At 33.2% G+C, this 20,529-nt stretch overlaps 1 protein-coding gene across 1 annotated transcript; it reads left to right on the plus strand.

The window, feature by feature from the left end:
- The first annotated feature begins 77 nt into the window (after positions 1 to 77).
- LOC130901354 (uncharacterized) lies at positions 78 to 18,780 on the plus strand. Its single transcript, XM_057812677.1, has 5 exons — positions 78 to 411; positions 8,809 to 9,386; positions 10,006 to 10,144; positions 11,670 to 12,115; positions 18,424 to 18,780. The coding sequence occupies exons 1-5, from the start codon at positions 363 to 365 to the stop codon at positions 18,709 to 18,711; spliced, it is 1,500 nt and encodes a 499-aa protein (XP_057668660.1). The 5' UTR covers positions 78 to 362; the 3' UTR covers positions 18,712 to 18,780.
- The last annotated feature ends 1,749 nt before the right edge of the window (positions 18,781 to 20,529 follow it).

Here is a 20,529-nt window from a genome sequence, read left to right on the forward strand (position 1 = left end):
AGCCAGATTAACACTGAGATAACTACTCTATACATTGTGTTTTTTTGAATTTAAATAAAGATTGATATTGTATCTCCTCTTTACAAGTTTTGAAACTGTTTGTATACCAACTGAAAAGTAAGTCATCTTCAGAAAGAAAAAGAAATTAGTGCCTAATTTATTTATTATTATTTACAAATCATGATAAGATTATTTGTTTATAATAATTAGCTTAATTTATGTAAATACTGTTGTATTTATGTCTGGGAGCAATATATATTTGGGGATTTTGAAATATGTTGCCATTGCAAGTTGTAAGAAGTTTATAGTTCGTTTTTCAAGTTTTCTATATAGAACAAGTGAAAAATATTCACTACAGAATAATGAAGATATATCTGCTTTTTCTTTTGTGGGGCTCAACAAGCGCAAGAGGTAAGTGCAATATTCTTTCATATTCACATATACATAAAATGATCAACATTAACGGTGTCGCAAAAATGTAGGTCATCATTGAATGTTTTTACGATCACGCATTTCATACGATTATCTTAGGAAAACACTGAATTTCACCCGTGTGCAAAATATTTCTCTTCGCGTCGATGAAAGTTTGTAAACTGAGAAAAATTATCGATAAATTGAAGAAACTGTTGATTTTAGTATGTAGACATGACGTTAACTTTCCACACGTGTTGTAAATTTACCACACGAGTTGGGAAAAGTAGTTTCAACTCCAATAAAGGCAAATTGATTCAAGTAATTTATTCAGTAATTGTCTTACATTTGCTCGCTGTTTCAATTGACGTTTACAACGTTTACTCAGTAAAGCATCTTTCTAAACTAAAATGACGAAAATTGAGATCCTCTAAGTTCTCACATAAAAATTTTTGTCTACGTTTTCCAGAGACAGTATTTAATCACTTTATTTTTGGAATTTTCCGCTTCTTAGTGCTTTTCAGAAATATGAATTTTCATCGAGGAGCAGACTCTTATGTACGTTACCTCAAAAGCTACATTTTACAAGTTGGATTGGGATTATCCCAAAAAACAAAAAACTGTATTTTAGGATTCGCTTTTTTATAACATCCTGTACACGTTCTGCAATATTTATTGTTCGTTAAACACTCAACTAGTATCGTTGGTTTTTATTTTAATGAAATGTTCCAATAACTTGGTTTGTAAATGTGTCAGTATCGTTTGTTTTTTGTGTAGAAACCAGCCGGGTATAGTTTGTTCAATCCTTTTATTCATAACACCTATCAGTTCACTACTTTAATGATAATTGAGTGGTAAACAGGGTTCTTGGTAAATCATTTTGATTGAAAGCTATGAAAAAATAATGAACTTCCACTAACTTTATAGGAAATTACTGTAGGTGGGATTATTTTCGTATTTAGATAATCGAAATTGAAGCATGATATCTATAAAATTCTCGATTCTCGAAGAGTAGCAGCCGTTCGTATTCTCTATAGTTTTCAAATGAAAATCATAAGTAAATTACCCAAAAAAAAAATATCATCTGGCTGTTATATATGTTAGTATGGATAAGTTTTACAACGCCAATAACGACTTTACACCCTTTGCATAGCTCCATCTAAGTTTATGCCTTTGCTCGCCCCGTCGTACATAAAATAAATATGAATCAGAATAAGCTTGTTTCATACGTAACGATAATTGAGGTTACCGTGGTCGTACAGTTAGTTTTTTGAACAAACGTAACCATACAAACATTATTATTTAAAATTGAATTTTAGCCCTGTCGATAAGTGATATTCATTGCAAACTGCACGTTTTTTTATGAAGACGCCATATTGTAAGCCATTTTACGTTTGTCGATTGGGACTTGCAGTAGTCGCGGAATCTTTCACAAGAAATAGGATGATTTACATTCATTAACACCACACAATCCAATTTTGATAAATTAGAGCAAGTGCGTAGGCATGCTATGAAAGCTTTCGTCTTAGTGACATTAACAAGAATAATGGCCATATTGAGTACAATTAATATGTCTTCAAAGTTTTGATCTGATATATTGCCACAGTTTAATTTTTTAGGCGCGTGTCTCATGTTCTACTTAAAACTTTTTTCAAAATTTAGAAGGTGCTCACATTTTATTGACCTAATAAAGTGAGGTTTACATGAACAAAACCACATTATTTATTATAATGTTGCCATTATAAAGTGAGGTTATGTCGTATAATTTGTGACGTCCTATTTTTTGTTGATCATTACGGGCTTAAGATGGAACGTTTATGAATTATCATGAAGTTAGCTGTCTTCGATATATGGAGGGTATAGAGAAGGAGAACAATCTGTTGGTATGAAAAGTGTCCGTTGAAATGCTTTAAAAGAGTGGCGCCACATTAATATCGGGGTAAATTTATTTTAGGTTATATTTACTACATTATTCTGTACAACGAAAGTCGTTGAAATTTTCTACAATTAATTAGTTGAGTCAAAAATGATATTAAATTTTTTAACTCGGCATACTTGAATTCATCTATATTGCACGTTCATACCGTACCTTTCGTCTACATCAGGGCCATTCAAGAAGATTTTTGAACTCTTATTTTTCGTATACAGGTGGACACTTTCTCAAATTTGTGCCCATAAGATATACTCCCCCCCACTCTATCATTTTCTCTCCATAGTTCGAAAGAAGACGAAAGTACCTCACTAACGTTGTCAGTGTTCCATCGAAATTAAGGGCGCTGAGAAGAATCTTCTAGTTTCCTGTATTCGGCAAGCACAGCTTTTTTTATAGCCTTTCATGTTTAATTGTAGATCTGATTAGTTTCCTCGTCTAATTTAGTAATTTATTACTGAATCTACTTAAACTTGATATGATACTTTTTGACATTTTTTGTGAGTTTAATTAGCTGTTTGCATGAAGATACCTTTTGAGCTCTTCATTTTTTAATTTGATTTTATAATATATTAATTTTTAAATATTGTATGTATCTCAAGTAGTTGGTTTTATTGCTGACTTTTTTGCTTTACTGATTGTTACCTAATTCCTATGAATAAATATTTACCATTGAAATTGTTTGATTATTATTTTGGATTTGAATAAATTCTCTTACACGTCTAGCTTATTAGGAATCACATTATTATCGTATTTGAAGAATGCAACAAACAACAATATGTTTCCAATATTTGGAAAGCTAAAAATTTATTCTCCGAAATAGCTAGCTTGTATAGGATTAGTCTTAAGTCATGTGTTACTTTAAATAGCTTTCAGTGAATCTAAAATTATCTATGTATCTTTTGACAAAAAATTTGGTTTCGAGCAAAACGTCAAAAATAAAATTATAGATAGAATTTTAATATGCTAGAATTTTATTTAAATTGATATAGAACTATGTCTTACAGTCATAATTGCAGAGACTTGAAATTCAGATATGTTATTTTAGTATTTAGATTAATGAACAGAGGGCGCGTGAGTAGTCGGAGTATGACACTGCACGTAATAAAATGAGAATTATTGTCTGAAAAACTAGTAGTCTTCGTTAAATGAAACTGTGTATAAAGTTCTTAACAAGAGTCTTAGGCTACCATTTTACTAGGATGCTGGCATCTGGGAGGTTAGCGGGGCATTAAATCAAATGGGAGCGATTAGACTAGGGATGCCAGCATCGGATGCTAAAACAACCACCCAGAGGCTCGTTTTTGTGCATCCCGGCTGGGATGCTGAAATGCGAGCAGCCGGTCGCTTTTTGCATCCTGGGATGCACAAAATCGGTTGTGGGGCATTGGTTCAAAAGTGACGCATCATACTAGGCTGCTAGCATCCGAGCAGGCGCTCTATTTGACATATGTGCGCGCACGCAGTTTGATCAGATTTATGACTCGTTTCTCTTCGGGTGAAATTGGTCTGAGGAATCTTGTATCTTGTTTAAAGATGTCGCTTTGGATGTAGCCTAGAAGCTCTTTGAAAGAAGGAAGTGACATTATAAAGTAATGTCAGTTATAAAGACACCTTCTTTTCTCAATTGGTAACATCAGCAACAACATCTCTTAATTCGTTGGGGCCATATTGACGACTGGCAAAAAATTAAAATAAAATAGCAGTCCGGGATTCTAGCATCCCAACACAAATTCGACTCAAAGTGGGATGCTAGCATCCCGGATTTCAGCATCCCGGATGCTAGCATCCTAGTATAATGGTAGCTTTAGTACATACAAACTAGCGTTTGGTACGTTTAACATTGTCCAAAATAGTAATAACATTTACACTCACATTTTTCTTCCAATTTTTGTATTGTATTTTGAATCACCAAATGAATTAACTATCGAAATGTCAAATGATAAATATTTCGAAGGTTATGAAATCTTGATTCACTTCTACTAACACAGTAGCGGCTCGTGGAAAGAACTTCTAAGTATTCTGCAATGTTCCAAAAAACTTCCCCTGTAATAGATTCGTCATCTTTCTCAAAGTTTCATCGATTCCTTAAGCTTCAGTGCTGAAACGATATTAATACTATTGCCTCACAAAAAAGCATTATTTTACGTTTTTAAGGTCTTTACTTTGTGCCCTATTTTATTACCGCAATGGTTCAATTTTAAAAAAGTCATAAACAACTTGAACAGATTCAACATCACTAACTTTGTAACCACTTTATCATTAAATTTGACTATTTCTAGTATAAACTTGCTTTCGATGGATAGCATAGAAAGTGCTGTCTTCTTCGATGATAATTTTATAGTTTCTGTATGTGTATCTGCTAGATGTTTTTTTTTATTAAACATTCTAGAAGAGGTTTTAATGAGTTTATTCTCGGGAAATTTATTTAATACTTTCCAAAGTTGTCCAAATAGACAAAGTGATGCAACAACTAAATATTTTTTGCGATCCAATCGAGCTTTTATCCTAATTTAAAATGACGTCACAAACCTTTAAAATTCCAAAACACAGACGTACTTGAGAATTTGTAACAACAATATTAGGTAGTTGGGATAGCAATATACGTAATCTTTAGTTTTAATTTATTCTTGAACGTTTGATGTTGGGAATGATGCCAACGTATTTTTCGATCGCCTCTGGTATTATTGTATCAATAAGGAAAAGATATATTTTATTATCTACAAGATATATCGAAAATGAGAAAAAATGAAATCGAATAAATCAAAAATAAGAGATTCACCCTTTTGTTTTCAACTCCTAACCTTGGGCGACCGAACCAATTTACGAAATGGACCGTAAACTCTTCTGTACAGCAAATCAAGATAAAACGGAAGACAAATGTGCTTCTGCCGTATTTACAAACCATACCAAACATTCCACAAAGTGATTAGATTAATCTTTTTGTTTCGTTTTAAACTACGTTTAATCCTCTCGTTATTAATTCGATTTCTCACAATGATTAACTTAAATTATTTTTCTTTTCTTTACCATTTCTTTGAACGAAATTCCTCAAGAACAGGGCATTGATATAAATATTTAGAAATTTAGGATTGGGAATGTGAGATACTTTCTTAAAGAAAGAAAGTGGTTGCAAAAGTGGATTCACCGTTCATTCCAAACTTCATTCTTTTATGATTTCCTGGACAAAACTCATAAGCTTCTCTGTAAGTTTTCATGATTGCAGAGCTCGATACAATAAATGTACATAGACTTCTATACTGTGAATTTCTTTATCAAAATTGAGAAACCAATGGACAACCTAGTAGCATAGTAGCTTAGTAGCATAGTAAAAATATTGACAGAATAGAAAATTTGGATCTTTTTTCATACTTCCCATAAAACCAACTAAAAGAACGTGAAGACGTTTATTAAACCAATATTGCGATCAGAAAAATTTTTGCAATGAGCATTGGATGTTCGTAAATGCCAAAGAAGGGTTTCTAAGTTCAGATCTGATAATTTTGATTGACTTCTATTGATGCAGCAGAAATGGAACATAGGTAGAGCAGGTGCCCCATAAACTACTGAAGAACGAAGGCAACCAATTTTTTAATTGAATCATATTATAACAAATTATATATCCTGCTAGTAACTATGTATATTTCTGAAACTGACTTCAACTTAACCTGATTTTTCGCTTCCCTGTATCCATTTCTGCAGGTCTTCTTATTGAATTTCTTATAATCTTTTCACTTCATAATCTATTTCGAAGCTATCTCTCTAATCTCTGAACTACAAAAGCCCTGATGGTTTGCAAAAGCTTCGCAGAGAGGAATTGGAATTGTAACTCAAAGATCCTACTGTGGATGTATACGGTAATTTATGAAACCAATCATCACATATGGGTAGTGGTTTGGGGCACTGGAACTAGTCTGAATACCACGAGGAACAATCTCTAAAAGGTTGAAAGACTGCTTGTATATATACAACCGGAGCCATGAAATCATGCCCAACGGCTGCACTAGAAGTGATTCTGAATCTCCCAACTTTCCATATAATACTGGAAAACGTGACAGAAAAAACATCACTTGGAATGTTTAGAGACGGAATCACCAGAGAAAAATCGTTCCTAAATAATGAACAAACATGGTCCATGCCGCAGGATGATGCATCATAAAGTTTATCTTTGAGAGAAAATTTACAACAATACTAAGCTCTAGAAGCAAGTGGCACCATACAAGAAATGAATAGAATTGACATTATAAGGTATACGGACGGATAGTAGTAGGTAGACAGAATTGGAATAGAAGTGTACAGGACCAGAACAAATCATTCTGAAAGCCTGGGCAACACACCAATCATTTTTCAAGCAAAAATGTATGCAATTGGAAAATGTGTCCAGTTCAATCTACAGGTTAGTTTTGTGGCCACTTGACCGATGGGAAAGTTTTAAAAGCATAGGATCGTTCTCTATGAAAAATTGAACATACGAAGTTGTGAATGAAAAAAATAAGAGGAGCCATAAGCGCTCTTTATAAATATACAAAAACATACTCAAAATTACTTCACAAATTGACATATTTTAAGATCAAGGTCATAGAAGAGCTGTACTTCAAAAAATAGAACCATATTTTTAACAACAAATCTGAATTATTTTTTAGTTTTCTACCTATCGTAGAGGTGGCGTCATCTTCCATATATACATTTTTTAAAACTTTTTTAAAAAAATAAGGGATCTTTATACACTTTTTGGAGATTTTATATATCAGGTACAAATTTAAAGGGGTTTCAAGTGGAAAACCCATATATTTTGATATTTTAGGTTTTACTATAGTGAAACTCAAGTTTTAACAACAGTGAGTACGTTATAAAACTTTCTCAAAGGAATCCATTAACTACCTTTTCTTTGTGAAATACATTCGTGGTCAAAAATAACGTACCACCCCGATTTCTGAAAATGATTTTTTGATTAATAAATTTAAATTAATATTACTATTGTTTAACTTCCTTTCAATCATTTTGACACAATAATAAGAAATGAATATTAATTTTTAATGAGTAAAAAAATAAAAATAGAAACAATGCAATAATACCAAATATAAAAATAAAACTTGCATTCTAAACAATAATGTTCCTTTCTTTAAAACGCTAGTATCGTGTATTTCCTCCTCTGGATTTTAATTGTTGCTAACAATCTCCTGGGCATGCTTAGGTGCTATATCTCTTCTTGAGGTATGCTCTCCCATTCCTCTAATACAGCTTGCTCAAGCTCATTTAAATTTTGAGAAGATGGATTTTTGAGGACGAATGCGGCGTTTTAAAATGTCCCAGACAGGGGGATAGGATTGATATCTGCACTTCTTGGTGGCCAGTCCAGGGTATGCGTTCCTACTTCGTTTAGGTTATTCAGAACATCTGCCGCAACGTGTTGTTTAGCATTAATATGTATTGAACGAAAATCATCACCAATAAATGGCCCAAACGGAACGACGTGATTTTCAAGAATGTCAGTTATGTATCTTGTTGCGTTAACGGCGGAAGAGGAAGAGACCCTAATTCTGTGCAGGCATCAAAACAAAATCCTTCCCAAAACATGATAGACCCTCCTTGGAACGGCTCCCTGGAAATGATACAAGACTGCGCAAATTTGGCACCAATTTTCTAAATTCCAAGCAAAGTGTTGCCTTGCAAATCTTAGTCTAGCAATACGATGCTGCCTGGTTAGCAAAGGTGCCTGGAGAGCTCTTCTGCTGTGTAGACCAGCATTCTGAAGGTGTCGTCTTATTGATCTATCAGATATTTACATTTCGGACTTCTCGTAAAAGGCTGTTGAGCTCGACACTTGTCATTGACCGATTTCTTAATGAATTTAATTGCAAAAAACGGTCATCTCGAGGAGTTAAAACTGAAGAACGTCCTTGTGCAGGCCTCCTAGAATGTGAACCAGATTTGCCACTTTACGATAACTTTGTCCCTGTCCAACTAACTCGGCTATTCTTTTAGCGTTCATTTCACATTCACATTTTTTGTTTAACTAGTCTCGACTTTAACACACTTTGATTGACTTAAAAATTACTGCTGTCTACAAATTGGTACAACAATAGAATAAAAGAAATATTAAAATATACATAAATTAGAATTTTAGGAAACCACAAAAACAGTTATTTGCTGATAAGAAATTTTGCTACATTTTATCGCTTAAGATACTTTAACTTTTTCTGATAGAATAAAAAAGGAACCCAAAAGATCAACATTTTAGGTTTTTATATTGAAATAAAGGGTGGTGTGTTATTTATGGCCACGAGTTTAGTTATTCCACACCATTAACATTCAAGTGAACATACTTCCGCAAACCATCGAGCGAAGATTTCCAATTTATTGTAACTTTGTTGCAGATTTTCGTGTTATTATATTGTTCTTGATTGAATTAACGTTTTTTATAAGTAATATAACAGCTTTAAGCATTAAATTTTTTGTATTTTCAGATAACTCAATCAATCAATCAATAGGGAACTTATTAGATCTCATGAAAAAAAGTGCTTCGGTTCAAGACGTAACGCTAACATCAGAAATTGCCAATCAAATAACAAGAAATGTCACTCAATATATTAACAAAACGAAAACAACAATACGTTCAATACCTTCGCCAACAACAAATGATGAGGATTCATTTGATGCCGCGCAGATAAGAGGACCGGAGCTTACTGAATCAGAGCTATTTAGCAACGAAACAATACCTGTCAGACGAAAAATTAGTGAGACAATACTTTCAATACTAGATAATTACAAGCAATCTGATGTTATAGGAGTTCCAGGACTACCTGTACCAGATCCTATGTATATACCTGATATGACAAGAACTTTCTCAATTGGTACCATGTATTTCGAGAACATTCAATTACACGGTTTAAGTAAATACGGAATAGAATATGTTGTTGCAAATGTGGCTGAGATGAAAGTTGAAGTAGGTTTAACAATTGATGTCTTAATAGTAACAGGCAATTATACACTCAAATCGTGGGTTTCTAAAGGATCTGGACCCTTTACTGTTACTATGAAGAACGTAAGTTGTTGCTAGTAGATTTAAGAGACTTATTAGATTAAAAATATAATAAAATAATTAAACAATTCATATCATTATTAACGGAAAAAAGACCTCATGTCAATAATATACAAGACGTAGATTATAAATTATATTTCATGGCATCCTTGAGGTGTCTTAAATTGTTTTCAATATCTACCGCTCGATTTTCAAATTTCCAATGAACTCTTTTCACTGGCTTCCAGGAGGTTGGATTTTTTACAGATAAAGTATGATTGTACTGGCATTCTAAAACTAGATGACCTGGAGCCTCTTCCTGTTCTGCCTGATGCGATATAAGGATGGTAATGAGAAGGTGTTTATTGTGTCTATTAATTAGGAAATGTTATGGGAGTCAAAATATAGTAGAACTTTGGGAACCCCTTCTAGAGTTATCATTGGTAGTAATTCTTCATTTATTTCGGCACTTGGTAATTTCGGAAATTTTCTAATAGACTGACAGTTGAAGTTAGGTGATCGAGACAAAGAAAGTGGTTAAAACTTCATACTTTTAATCTCGAATTTGATGGAGAAAAAGGGAAACTGAAAACAAGTATACCAAAATCATAGTTATTAAGTTATAATTCAGATATTTTTTAAGGTTACTGTAATAATTATAACTTCATTGGAAGTTGGCGACGATGGTTTGTTGGAAGCTCCTAAACTGGATACAGATGTAACTTTTGGAGACATTGAAATGGATTTTCAAGAACTAGGGTTCGTTGCTAATGTGTTTCAAGGTGAGTATATATTTTTTAATGCTTTTCTTCAACTTTTCACGTCCATTTTTCATGATTCTACTCTGGGTGAGACTGCTCCTTCATTATCAAAAGTGAAATATTGGGTTACAGAGTTTAAACAAGGTCCTATGACCTTTGAAGACCAGCGAAAGAATTCACAAAGCGTACTGGTCGTTGACTGAATGTGCACGAGATAGTAGACTTAGTAGGTACATCGCATATTAACTGAAAATCTAAACATGAGAAAGGTGTACGTAAGATGGGTGCCCATTTTGCTCACAGTTGAACAAAAACACAATCGTGAAGATGGCAATATTTCATAAAAATAAAGCCGAATTTTTGCGACGTTTCATAACCATGGATGAAACGTGGGTCCCATCACTTCACATCCAAAACAAAAGAACAATCAAAACAATGGACTAAAAAGGGAGAATCGGTTCCAAAGAAGACAAAAACCGTTCGATATGTATCCAGGGTCATGGCGTGGGTAATCTTTATCGACTTGAAAAAAGAAAAACTATCAACAGCGATTATTATGAAAACTTATTGAAACGTTTGAGCGGAAAAATCAAGGAAAAATGGCTTAGAAGAAAGAGTTGTTTCTTCAAGACAATTCACCAGCTCACCCATCAGTTATGGCAATGGTCACAATTAATGAATTAAAGTTTGAATTACTCTTGCATGCAATTCAACAGATGAAGAGGTGATGTCGGCAATTAATAGCTAGTTTGAGGAGCTTGACGATTCTTATTATAAAAAGGGCATCGAACTTATTGACTATCGCTGGAAAAAGTGTATGGAGCTAAAGTATGGTTACGTTGCAAAATAAATATGTTTTTGTTTTATTTGTTGGGCCAGGTATTTCTGGGATCCTCCTCGTATAAGGTCCAAGGAAATCCGATAATCTGGTATTGCAAGGGCCGGATTAAGATTTCTAAGGCCCGGGGCTAAAATAATTAGGGCGCCCCCTTAAGGAATTCGGAAACCCGGAAAATTAACAGAAAATAATATTAATACGTTAGATTTGTGGTATCAATGCATAAAAAAATACAGAATATTTTCCAAATGGGGCACTCTTGGACCTGGGGCCCGGGGCTATAGTCCCCCAAGCTTCTAGCTCTATCTGGTCCTGGAGATTGCTGATAGTAGGCTGGTTTTCTAATGCTTTCTTTGTAACCTCAATATCCCAAGTAAGTTCATGCGTCAAATATCCACTATTAAAAGGATTAACATTTATTCCTTTATCCCTTGCTGCCACGCCTGCTTCAAACTTCTCTTTCCAATAATGTTTTAATAATACACGAACTTAAATGCATACCAGACTATTTATAATAAAAACGTATTACGTCTTCAATAAACAAACAGAATTATTAGACATTTCTTATGATACACCCCTGTACATATAAATTGGTTTAATAATAAATTTAATTAGTCTGCTATTGGTTTACAATTCTTGAGAATTTTGAATTGATTCTGCTTATAAAACTTATTTATATTATAACCTGACTTAAGTCATTATTTTCAGGGATCATGAAATCAGTTGGCTTTTTCTTGTTTGATTCAATAAAGCCCTATATTCTGAATGAAGTAAATACAAATATAAGACACAACATCAACTATGAAATTAAAAACATAAATAAAACTTTCCTAACAACAATTTCACCAATCGACCAATTGATCTACGAAATAAGAAAAATGATCAGATACAGTGGCTACGAACCTTTCTCTATCCCCGATTACAACATTACTGTTGGGATTTTTGACGTTCGCTTGTACAATACCAGGATCTTCGGACTATCAAATTTTCACAGAACGAAAGACCTTATGTTCGAATTGAGAAATAAGACTTCACATGTATCATTTGAAGTTAGTACTGGAAAGCTTATTGGTAATAGTAATTGGGGAGTAGTTTTGATTCCAGGAAAATTATATAGAGATGGTGCACTTGCCTTCACTGTTAATAGTTTCAAAGTAAGTATTATTAATATAATAATTACACTAATTAACAAAAATTTAACTTTTTGAAATATATTTAAATGATATGCTTGAAAAAGGAATCATACATTAAAGCGATTCACCCTGGAGTAGCTCAATCTGTATGGTTAATGAAAAACCCAATGTTTCTGGTTGGCAAAAATAGAGCATTGTCGTAGATTATCGTAAACCAACAATCATTGTTACCCTAGTTTTAATATAACTGACAATCTCGAAGAATTTGGCCGCTGTAATTTTTCCCTAATTCTTGATTTAGCTATTGGTTTTCATTTACTGCAATTTTTGTGGTTAATAATGTTCACTTATGATTTGTTTTTGTCAAATATATCCACGAAACAGTTAGACTTACTTAGATTTTTATTATTTAAGCTTATATATTAATAGATAGCAGGCGCATTTCACTGAGTTAAGATTGGTACTAAAGCTTTTATGTCATAAGTAGTTCAAAGATACGTTGTTTGAACAATCCAGATCATTTTCGCTATATATGCGATAAAAAATACTTATAGAAGAGTTTATACGAAGCCAGTCCTGTAGTTCTGCAGACAAGCCTACGTTGGCCTGGTCCATGTTGTTTAGACGAAGCCATTCATTCACGGATTATTCTTCGGGTGTGCACACATTTGAAGTTAAAAAATGATGAAGTCTGTTGAAGAAAATGTTTAAAGAACATCACTGCACTATTAGGAGGAGACTTGATTGCTATATTAGATTAAAGCGAAACTACTTTGGATAAGAAAATGGTTAAGCGATAGACCTATAACTGGAGTTTCTGATTTGTTGCTGAAATAACTACGATTAGAAGATCCTTCTGAGTACAGGTGCATCACAACGCTTATCCCACAAGCATTCGTGCTCTCTATAAAGTTGTCCAAAGTATCCTCTTAGTTGAATTTTCTTGGCATTTTGCCGCAGAAATTCCAAACAAAAACAAAGACACACACACACATTGTAAAAATGTTTACACTATACCAAGCCAGTGCTGGCTGTCAGTGAGACTTGCAGCCAGCCATGGCCTCGTGTATATTAGGCTTATTTTAAGTATTTTAAGATGTTGAATAAAAATGAGAAGTCTTGTGCTTCCACTTGTGTGTGTAAATCGTGTGTGGAATGTTAAGGATTATATAAAATTGGAGCACCAACTATTTTGCAAGAATTATGGAATCATCTCGAAGAATGTTATGTTTGTATCTTTAACGTAAACGGTTTGAACCAGAGTTTCCCAAAGTGGTCTATATTGACCCCTTGGGGTCGATATCGGTTTCCAAGGGGTCGACATAAACGAAAACTGTTTTTGGGGGTCGACGACATCTAAAAATCGGCCCGTATTAACAAACCCGAGTTCTTATTTAAAATTTTTTAGATACTGTATAACTTGTTCTAGGGGTACCGTCTTGTTATGAGAATGACTAATATTTTAGTAGGAAGTATCATTCTTTTACTTTTAAAAAAACTTAACAATCAATAAGCGTGCACACGTTCGTAGATGAATAACTTGACTAGTTAAAAAGCGTGAAAAATTCCTGTAAGATAATATAATGTGTTCAAGCGTATAAATTTTTCAGGCATGTTTTGACTTGCACTGTTTTAGGCGAATTTAACCCGAACGAGATTGTGATAAAGTTGAAGTTTAAAAATGCTCCGGATATTTGACATAGGACACGCTTGCACTTATGTTAAAAATGCATATTTGCGTTTTCAATTTCGTTGGAACTTGATGAATAATACTGTAGGCTTCTCGGGCAAAAAAGTCGTACAGAGATTCTCAAAAAAACGAATCGAAAGGGCAATATACATAATGTCTTCGATACTGTCGCCGCGATTTTTCTAAAAAAAATAATTCAGCTTCGTTGTGCTCCACTCTGAAATCGCAAAAATCTTTCGAACTTCTGCCTTTTTTCATTCAACTTGCAAAAAATGATATTTAAAAATCGCAAAAAATATTTAAAAAGATGACTTTTGCAGATGAAGATTCACCCTTTAAAATCCTTTTTTTAAAATTTTCTTGTCATTTTTAAATATCATTTTTTTGCATGTTAAATGAAAAAAAGACAAAAGTTCGAATGATTTTTGCGATTTCAGAGTGGAGCACGGCGAAGCTGAAATTTTTTTTTAGAAAAAATCGCGGCAACAGTTTCGAAGAGCATACATTATGTTTATTGTCCTTCGATTCACTTTTTTAGAAGCTCTGTACGACTTTTTCTGTCCGAGAAACCTACAGTATATTATTATTCAAGTTCCGACGAAATTGAGAACGCAAATGCACTTTTAACATAAATGCAAGCGTGTCCTATAGTAAAATATCCGGAGCATGGATTTCAACTTTATCATAATCTCGTTCGGGTTAAATTGCGTACATGCGCCTAAAACAGTGCAAGTCAAAACATGCTTGAAAGATTAATTGTATAGTAATTACGGGGGTCTGAGAAATCAGTTCAGTTAAGAAAAGGGGTCTCTTGCCTAAAATGGTTTTAGAATCCCTGGTTTAAACAACAAAAATCCAAATAAATAGCAGTATCCAAGAACTAAAAATATGCGTAGACCCTTAGAACATAACTTCGAAGGACTAAGACCAAGCTCATCACAAATTGATATTAATTTTGAAGGTATATCAAAAGAGCGAAAATGCCTTTCCGAAGACAAGTTAGATTATATTGTGCGAGGTTCATATAATTCAAAACAAGCTTCAGAATTTTTAGCATCAAGACGAAGAAAAAGCTTGCTTTCTTCCGAAACTAAAATAAGTTTATATCGTGAAAGAAATAGAGAATTACGGTGTTAAAATCGGTACTAGCTTTTGTTCAGATATCAAAAACTTGTTGGTAAATATATGGTGGTAACAATAGGAACCAAACGACTGGCGTTTATTCGTTGACAGCTCAGAAAGTAGACTAAAATGTATTCTATTACATAATGGAAGTTATACGCTGTGATATTCATTGCCCGCAGTATAACGTAAAAGAAAGATTTGAACTTTCATTGTATTGGAAAAGTTATACCTAACATTATGACATCAACTTCAATGTCAAACTGCTTAGTATTTCCAGTTGAACCCAATTTCAAAAACTTTGTAGCCCTAAAGTTGAATTTGTTTTATAAAACTGTCCCGAATTAAAAATTAACGAACTGATCTAGAATCTTACTGACTGTTTAATATTATAAATATTATCCCAAAGGAATACAAGGAAAAGGACTACAGTGCGTATATAATTAATCACGTTCAAAATCGTGGAAATATGAAAATTAATATTTCAGTTACACAAGAGGGTTATAAAAACAAAATGTATCTGTGTATTCCGTGGTTTTGAGTTAACCCAATTTAATTTCATAGTTAAAAGGATACAAACAGGTTTTTTGTTTTTATGTGAATTCATTGTAAAATTGTTTGTTTGATAAAATTTGTTTCTTCTAGTTTCTCAATGTGGTAAGGACGCATTTTATCATATTACGAGTATGTCTTTGTGTAATATTTTATTTACATACTTAGGGTAGAGGTAAAACGATGCATCAGACACGATGACGCACTATTATAATGTGACTAAAAATCACTTTGGAGTGATAAACACACAAACAAATAAAAGATTATCGAATATGCAAATGATGAAATTTTGAACAGCAACAATGAAATACAAGAAAAATTTAATATTAAAGGAGAACGCAACAGAAAGAGAACTGGGAATTGATGAAAAGAAAACCAAACACATGCATAGAAACAGAAACATAAACACATACAGCTAGAGTTGAAGTTGAAAAATTTGAATATTTGGAAAGAATAATTATCAAGCCCGATCCATATTCTCCACAAGGAAACGCCAGTGCGAGAGTGTAGACTGTGCGCTTGTATCACCTCGCCTTCGTCTCGTTGTCGCTCCGCTTCTTGTCGGTTTTTCGGATGCGAGTCAAAAGACGTGAGGGAGTGAGGCGGGGGCAATTAACCAAACTCTCGTGTTTCATTTTCATCATATTGGAGACGTAGCGGGCAACTGAATGTATCGAGAGTCTAGAGCGAACAATAGAAATAAAAATAAATATCAAGTACAGAATTTCGGCAGGAAATAAAAAACTTCACAACAGAAATGCGTTTAAAGATAAACATATGAATAACAACACTAAAACACGGATTTGTTCTAACTCATTGATCAAATGCAAGTATTATATTGTAATGTTTTTCTTATTCAGTTATACTATCGGTGGGGTGAATTTATTAACACTGTTACTAATTTAATTTATTCAAACACTTTACACTAGATTTAACTAACTTATATAATTCATTTAAATTTTTCCCTTTCTAGAATTCTAGAAAGTAAACAAACCAAAACAAATAAATAATATGTACTTCCTAGGAATTCCTAGGAATACAGATCACCTGCTATGATAAAAAACGTATATAAAAACAAACCTCGAACGAATCCCTTTTTTGCCAAATTTTAGAGCTCTATTATAACCGGAGAGGACAGGCTTCACGGCCCATATCGCGGACTTGTTTGTAACAATACATAAAAATAATACGAATGATTTATACCTAGAAGAGGATGAATGAAACAAAATCAATACCACTAACCTGGAAATTGTTCATTTATCAAATAAAACGAACAAAACAATGAGAATTAAATCACAAAAAATGAGGTGATACGTGAATTATTTGATGGCTTTACCGTGAAGTAATATGGAAGACTGAAAATGAAAATAAAAGGAAAAGGATGCATGGAGATGAATTATTAATGAGGCAAAGGCACACCTAAGATCTCAAGAAGAACAGTGATAATGTGGTTTGGTACCCAATAGAAACCGAATTAAACGAGTTCCAAAATAATTTTTTTAGGAAATTATGCCAATTAGAGTTTTTTGTACGATGCTCACATATTTTATTTCTTACTGGAAGAAGTTGGGACTCCTGTAATTGAATTAACCAAACTTAAATTTAAGTTACTTGACTCCAAAAAACTGAAAGTATGTGCATCGGAACTACAGTACAATACATCGACGAGACAGAAATAAAACACTACGAGGAACATAAATAACACTCGAAAAAGTAATCAAAGAGAAAAATATACAGGATAGAAAAGTTATATCTATAATTAGTGGAATATTAGGGTCTAAATAACAAACAACGAATATATAACATAATATATATGGCAGATAAAACAATCAACGGAAAAAATGCCAACGACGGAAATAGACTTCTGGAGAAGAGTAGCCGGAAAATTCAAGAGGGGAATGATAAGAAATGACAGAATAAGGGAGATAATAAAAGTCAGACACAAATCAATAGATTACATCAAAACCATAAAACTAATTTGGTATGCTAATGTACAAAGAATATTAGAAAACACAATACATAAACAGGTTCTAAAGTGGACACCACAAAATAAAAAAGGAAGTGGAAGACCACAAAGAAGCTACATATAGGGTAAAGACAAGGGGAAATAGAGGAGAAAGATATGGCAGGATTTTCCATTAGCAATATTGTAAGCTTAAAACTATCAAAACATTTTATTTGTATGTGAACATGGATGACAGATGTTTAATACCTTACTTTTTTATCTTTTTTTATTAATATATGCTTTAAATAAAATCCGTGATATATTTGCCATTCTGATTAATGGCGAAACTGAAGCTAGCTTTACACCAACAACTAAGACAATTTCGTCAGGGAGTCATAAATGGATATTCGTTCCATTGAATTTTTACTTTTGCTTTGCTTTTGTTGGTATATAATTTTAGGTAAAGTGGCGAAAGTGACCTACTAGAATCGCTATTATCAAAGCAGAGTAACTTTTGCACCACTAGAGAATAATATCTTAATCTCAAAGATGAACTGTTTTTACTTATCTTGACTAATTATTCTGTACATGTACCATATATAGTAAGCTCGACATGACACGTCCTGTAGTATCTTGAAAAAATTCTAGTGCACATTGTTTGAACTAAAAATATAAGAATTCGTTCTTTATCTCTAGATGCCGCAAAAACGAGTTGGTTTCTAACAAGCATGTTCTTGGCAGTGTAAAGAAATCCTGCTTTGATCTCGGAAAACGAATTATTTCGGCAATTACTGAGGCCAGCTTGGAAAGCTCTGATAAGCTAAAAACACATTTATTTATAAAATTTGATTATCTACTATTTGTGATTAAAAAATCCTTTGAGTAACGTTTAAAAATAATAATTTCGGTCCAAAATTAAGGATATTTTTTTAATATGGAACGAATTGACTTCATGGAAATCAATGTTTTTGTCTCGAGTGGTCCTATTATTTTTTTAATTAAATTTGATCAAATTTGCAGGTTCGTATCGATGCCAGTCAAAGCATGGATATCTCTTATCCACCGTCACTAGACGATATTCAATTAGAATTGGGAGATATTCATGTAAAGTTCAATGGACTGGGAAGAATAGACAAGCTTATTGAAATCGGGGTGAATATCATTCCAAATGTATTGAGAGCTCAAATCATGGATGCCATTGAAAGACCTCTCAAATATAAAATTCAAGAGGGACTGAATCTAGTTAACGTGGAAAAGCTTGTTGTGGACAATGCCGATCAGTTAGATGATGCAATGGGATATTTATGAAATATGTGACAAGTTTTTTATAAATATGTTTGTATTATGATTTTTTGAATAAAAGGTTTTTTAATTTTATTGATTTGTATTGGGAAACATTCATTATTTAAATTATATATGAAATAAGAGGAAATAACGTAACTATTATATGGAGCCTCTAAAAAAATGAATAGAGTGCCACTGAAAATGACCTTCATCAATTTTAGACTGATTCGGAAATTTTTGCTTTATGATAAAGACAGATAATTATTGATTCAAATCCACCATCAATAAAATATAGTAAACTCGCTTTTTCAAGAAAAATAGATATTAAGCTACTATTTTTATAGCTATTTGTTCAACTAATAACCAACTAAGATCATCTATTGTATATGGGAGTTGCATACAAAACATAGGTAATGCAAACTTTATTGTTGCTCAAGAATCCCAAGGAAAATTCAGAAACGTAGGCCATGGTTTTCTAATCTATCACTAGTACATTGTGAATTCCACTTTTATTAATATGATAATATAATAATAATGAAGAAAATGGGGAGGTCTTAACGGTCTTAATTGTCTGAACTTCAGTTCCCTTTGTATCATACAGCATCGCTTGGAGAGGATGTGCATAGTAGTTTCACCCTCTATTCCCTGAAACGGCAGTCTAGTTGATAGCCGATTTCCGCGTGACCTGTGATTATGCCTAACAGAGTCATTGACTTCTGTTTAGCTTCAGTAATTCCATTTCCCACTATGAGGGGTTTGTCTCTTCCTGAAGGTTTTAGCCTGTCCGCATCCATGTGACTTAAGTCATGGTTTTCCATGATAAAACATTAGCATATTTTTTAAAACCCTTCACGTCTTTTTATATTGTTTTCAAATCAGTGATGTAGGGTGAAATTGAAAGTAAATTCGGAAGAGAATATTAGAGGAACTACAACAGTTTGAATGTTGGAATAGAAAGGTAGTTTTAAGAATCTATTTTGTAATTGTTCAGTAGCTGAGAGTAAAGTCTGTATATATTATTATTCGTTTTGCTGCTCAGACTAGAAGAATGGTGTTGATTCTGCAAATTGAAAAAGTAGCGTACATATATAACAAAACTAGCAATACCCGTCGCGGCTTTGCCCGCGGTTTATTGAACCTCGCGTTATATAGGGATAATTCTATGAGAAATGACTTCTGACTTATGTATTCTATGCATTAATTCAATTTGGAAGTGTTATAAAAAAAGCTGCGTAAAACGCTGGAAACCCAATTTCATATTTAACCCTTTTTAAAGACATCAAAAAGATATTTCCAAAAACAGAGAAATTCGTTTTTAGATATTCACACGGCACTCATTTCTAAAAAAGATTCGCTTTGATATCTCAATTCGTCATGAAGAATTGCTAATTATATGGTTCCCTAATAAAATTTTTTTTAACCCTTTGAACCCTTTCCAAATCGAATTTTAAAAATGGTAGAAATTGGTTTTTGGGTATTTGTACGGAGAATGTTTTAGTGCAAAAACGAAGTCGATATCTCAATTAACGGCCGAGAAAAACGAAAAAATCGAATTTGCAAACATACCCCGTTTTACCCATTTAAAATCGAAATTTACCGCTTTGAAATCTAAATTTCACAAAATCCTTTCTTAGCACACCTCTACACACCGATTTCATGTCTCTATCTTTAATAGCCTTGGCTGGGCGTTGATGAGTGGATGAATCAGTAAGTCAGTCAGTCAGGACATCCTCTTTTATAGATATAGATAACCAAAAATCTTCGTCTTCTTCTTACGTTAGGACTAGGTCCTGTATTTTCATCAAGGGTTTGCCAGGAGTAGCTGGGATGCTGAGGACCAGC

Source organism: Diorhabda carinulata, chromosome X (genome assembly GCF_026250575.1).
Source record: "Diorhabda carinulata isolate Delta chromosome X, icDioCari1.1, whole genome shotgun sequence".
In the NCBI taxonomy this organism is placed as follows: domain Eukaryota; kingdom Metazoa; phylum Arthropoda; class Insecta; order Coleoptera; family Chrysomelidae; genus Diorhabda; species Diorhabda carinulata.

What these genes read in the sequence shown, in the direction of transcription:
- LOC130901354 (XM_057812677.1), top strand. Translation starts at nt 363, where the DNA reads ATGAAGATATATCTGCTTTTTCTTTTGTGGGGCTCAACAAGCGCAAGA. An exon ending in TTACTGTTACTATGAAGAAC is followed by an intron (nt 9,387 to 10,005) that starts GTAAGTTGTTGC and finishes ATATTTTTTAAG; the next exon opens with GTTACTGTAATAATTATAAC. An exon ending in TCACTGTTAATAGTTTCAAA is followed by an intron (nt 12,116 to 18,423) that starts GTAAGTATTATT and finishes TCAAATTTGCAG; the next exon opens with GTTCGTATCGATGCCAGTCA.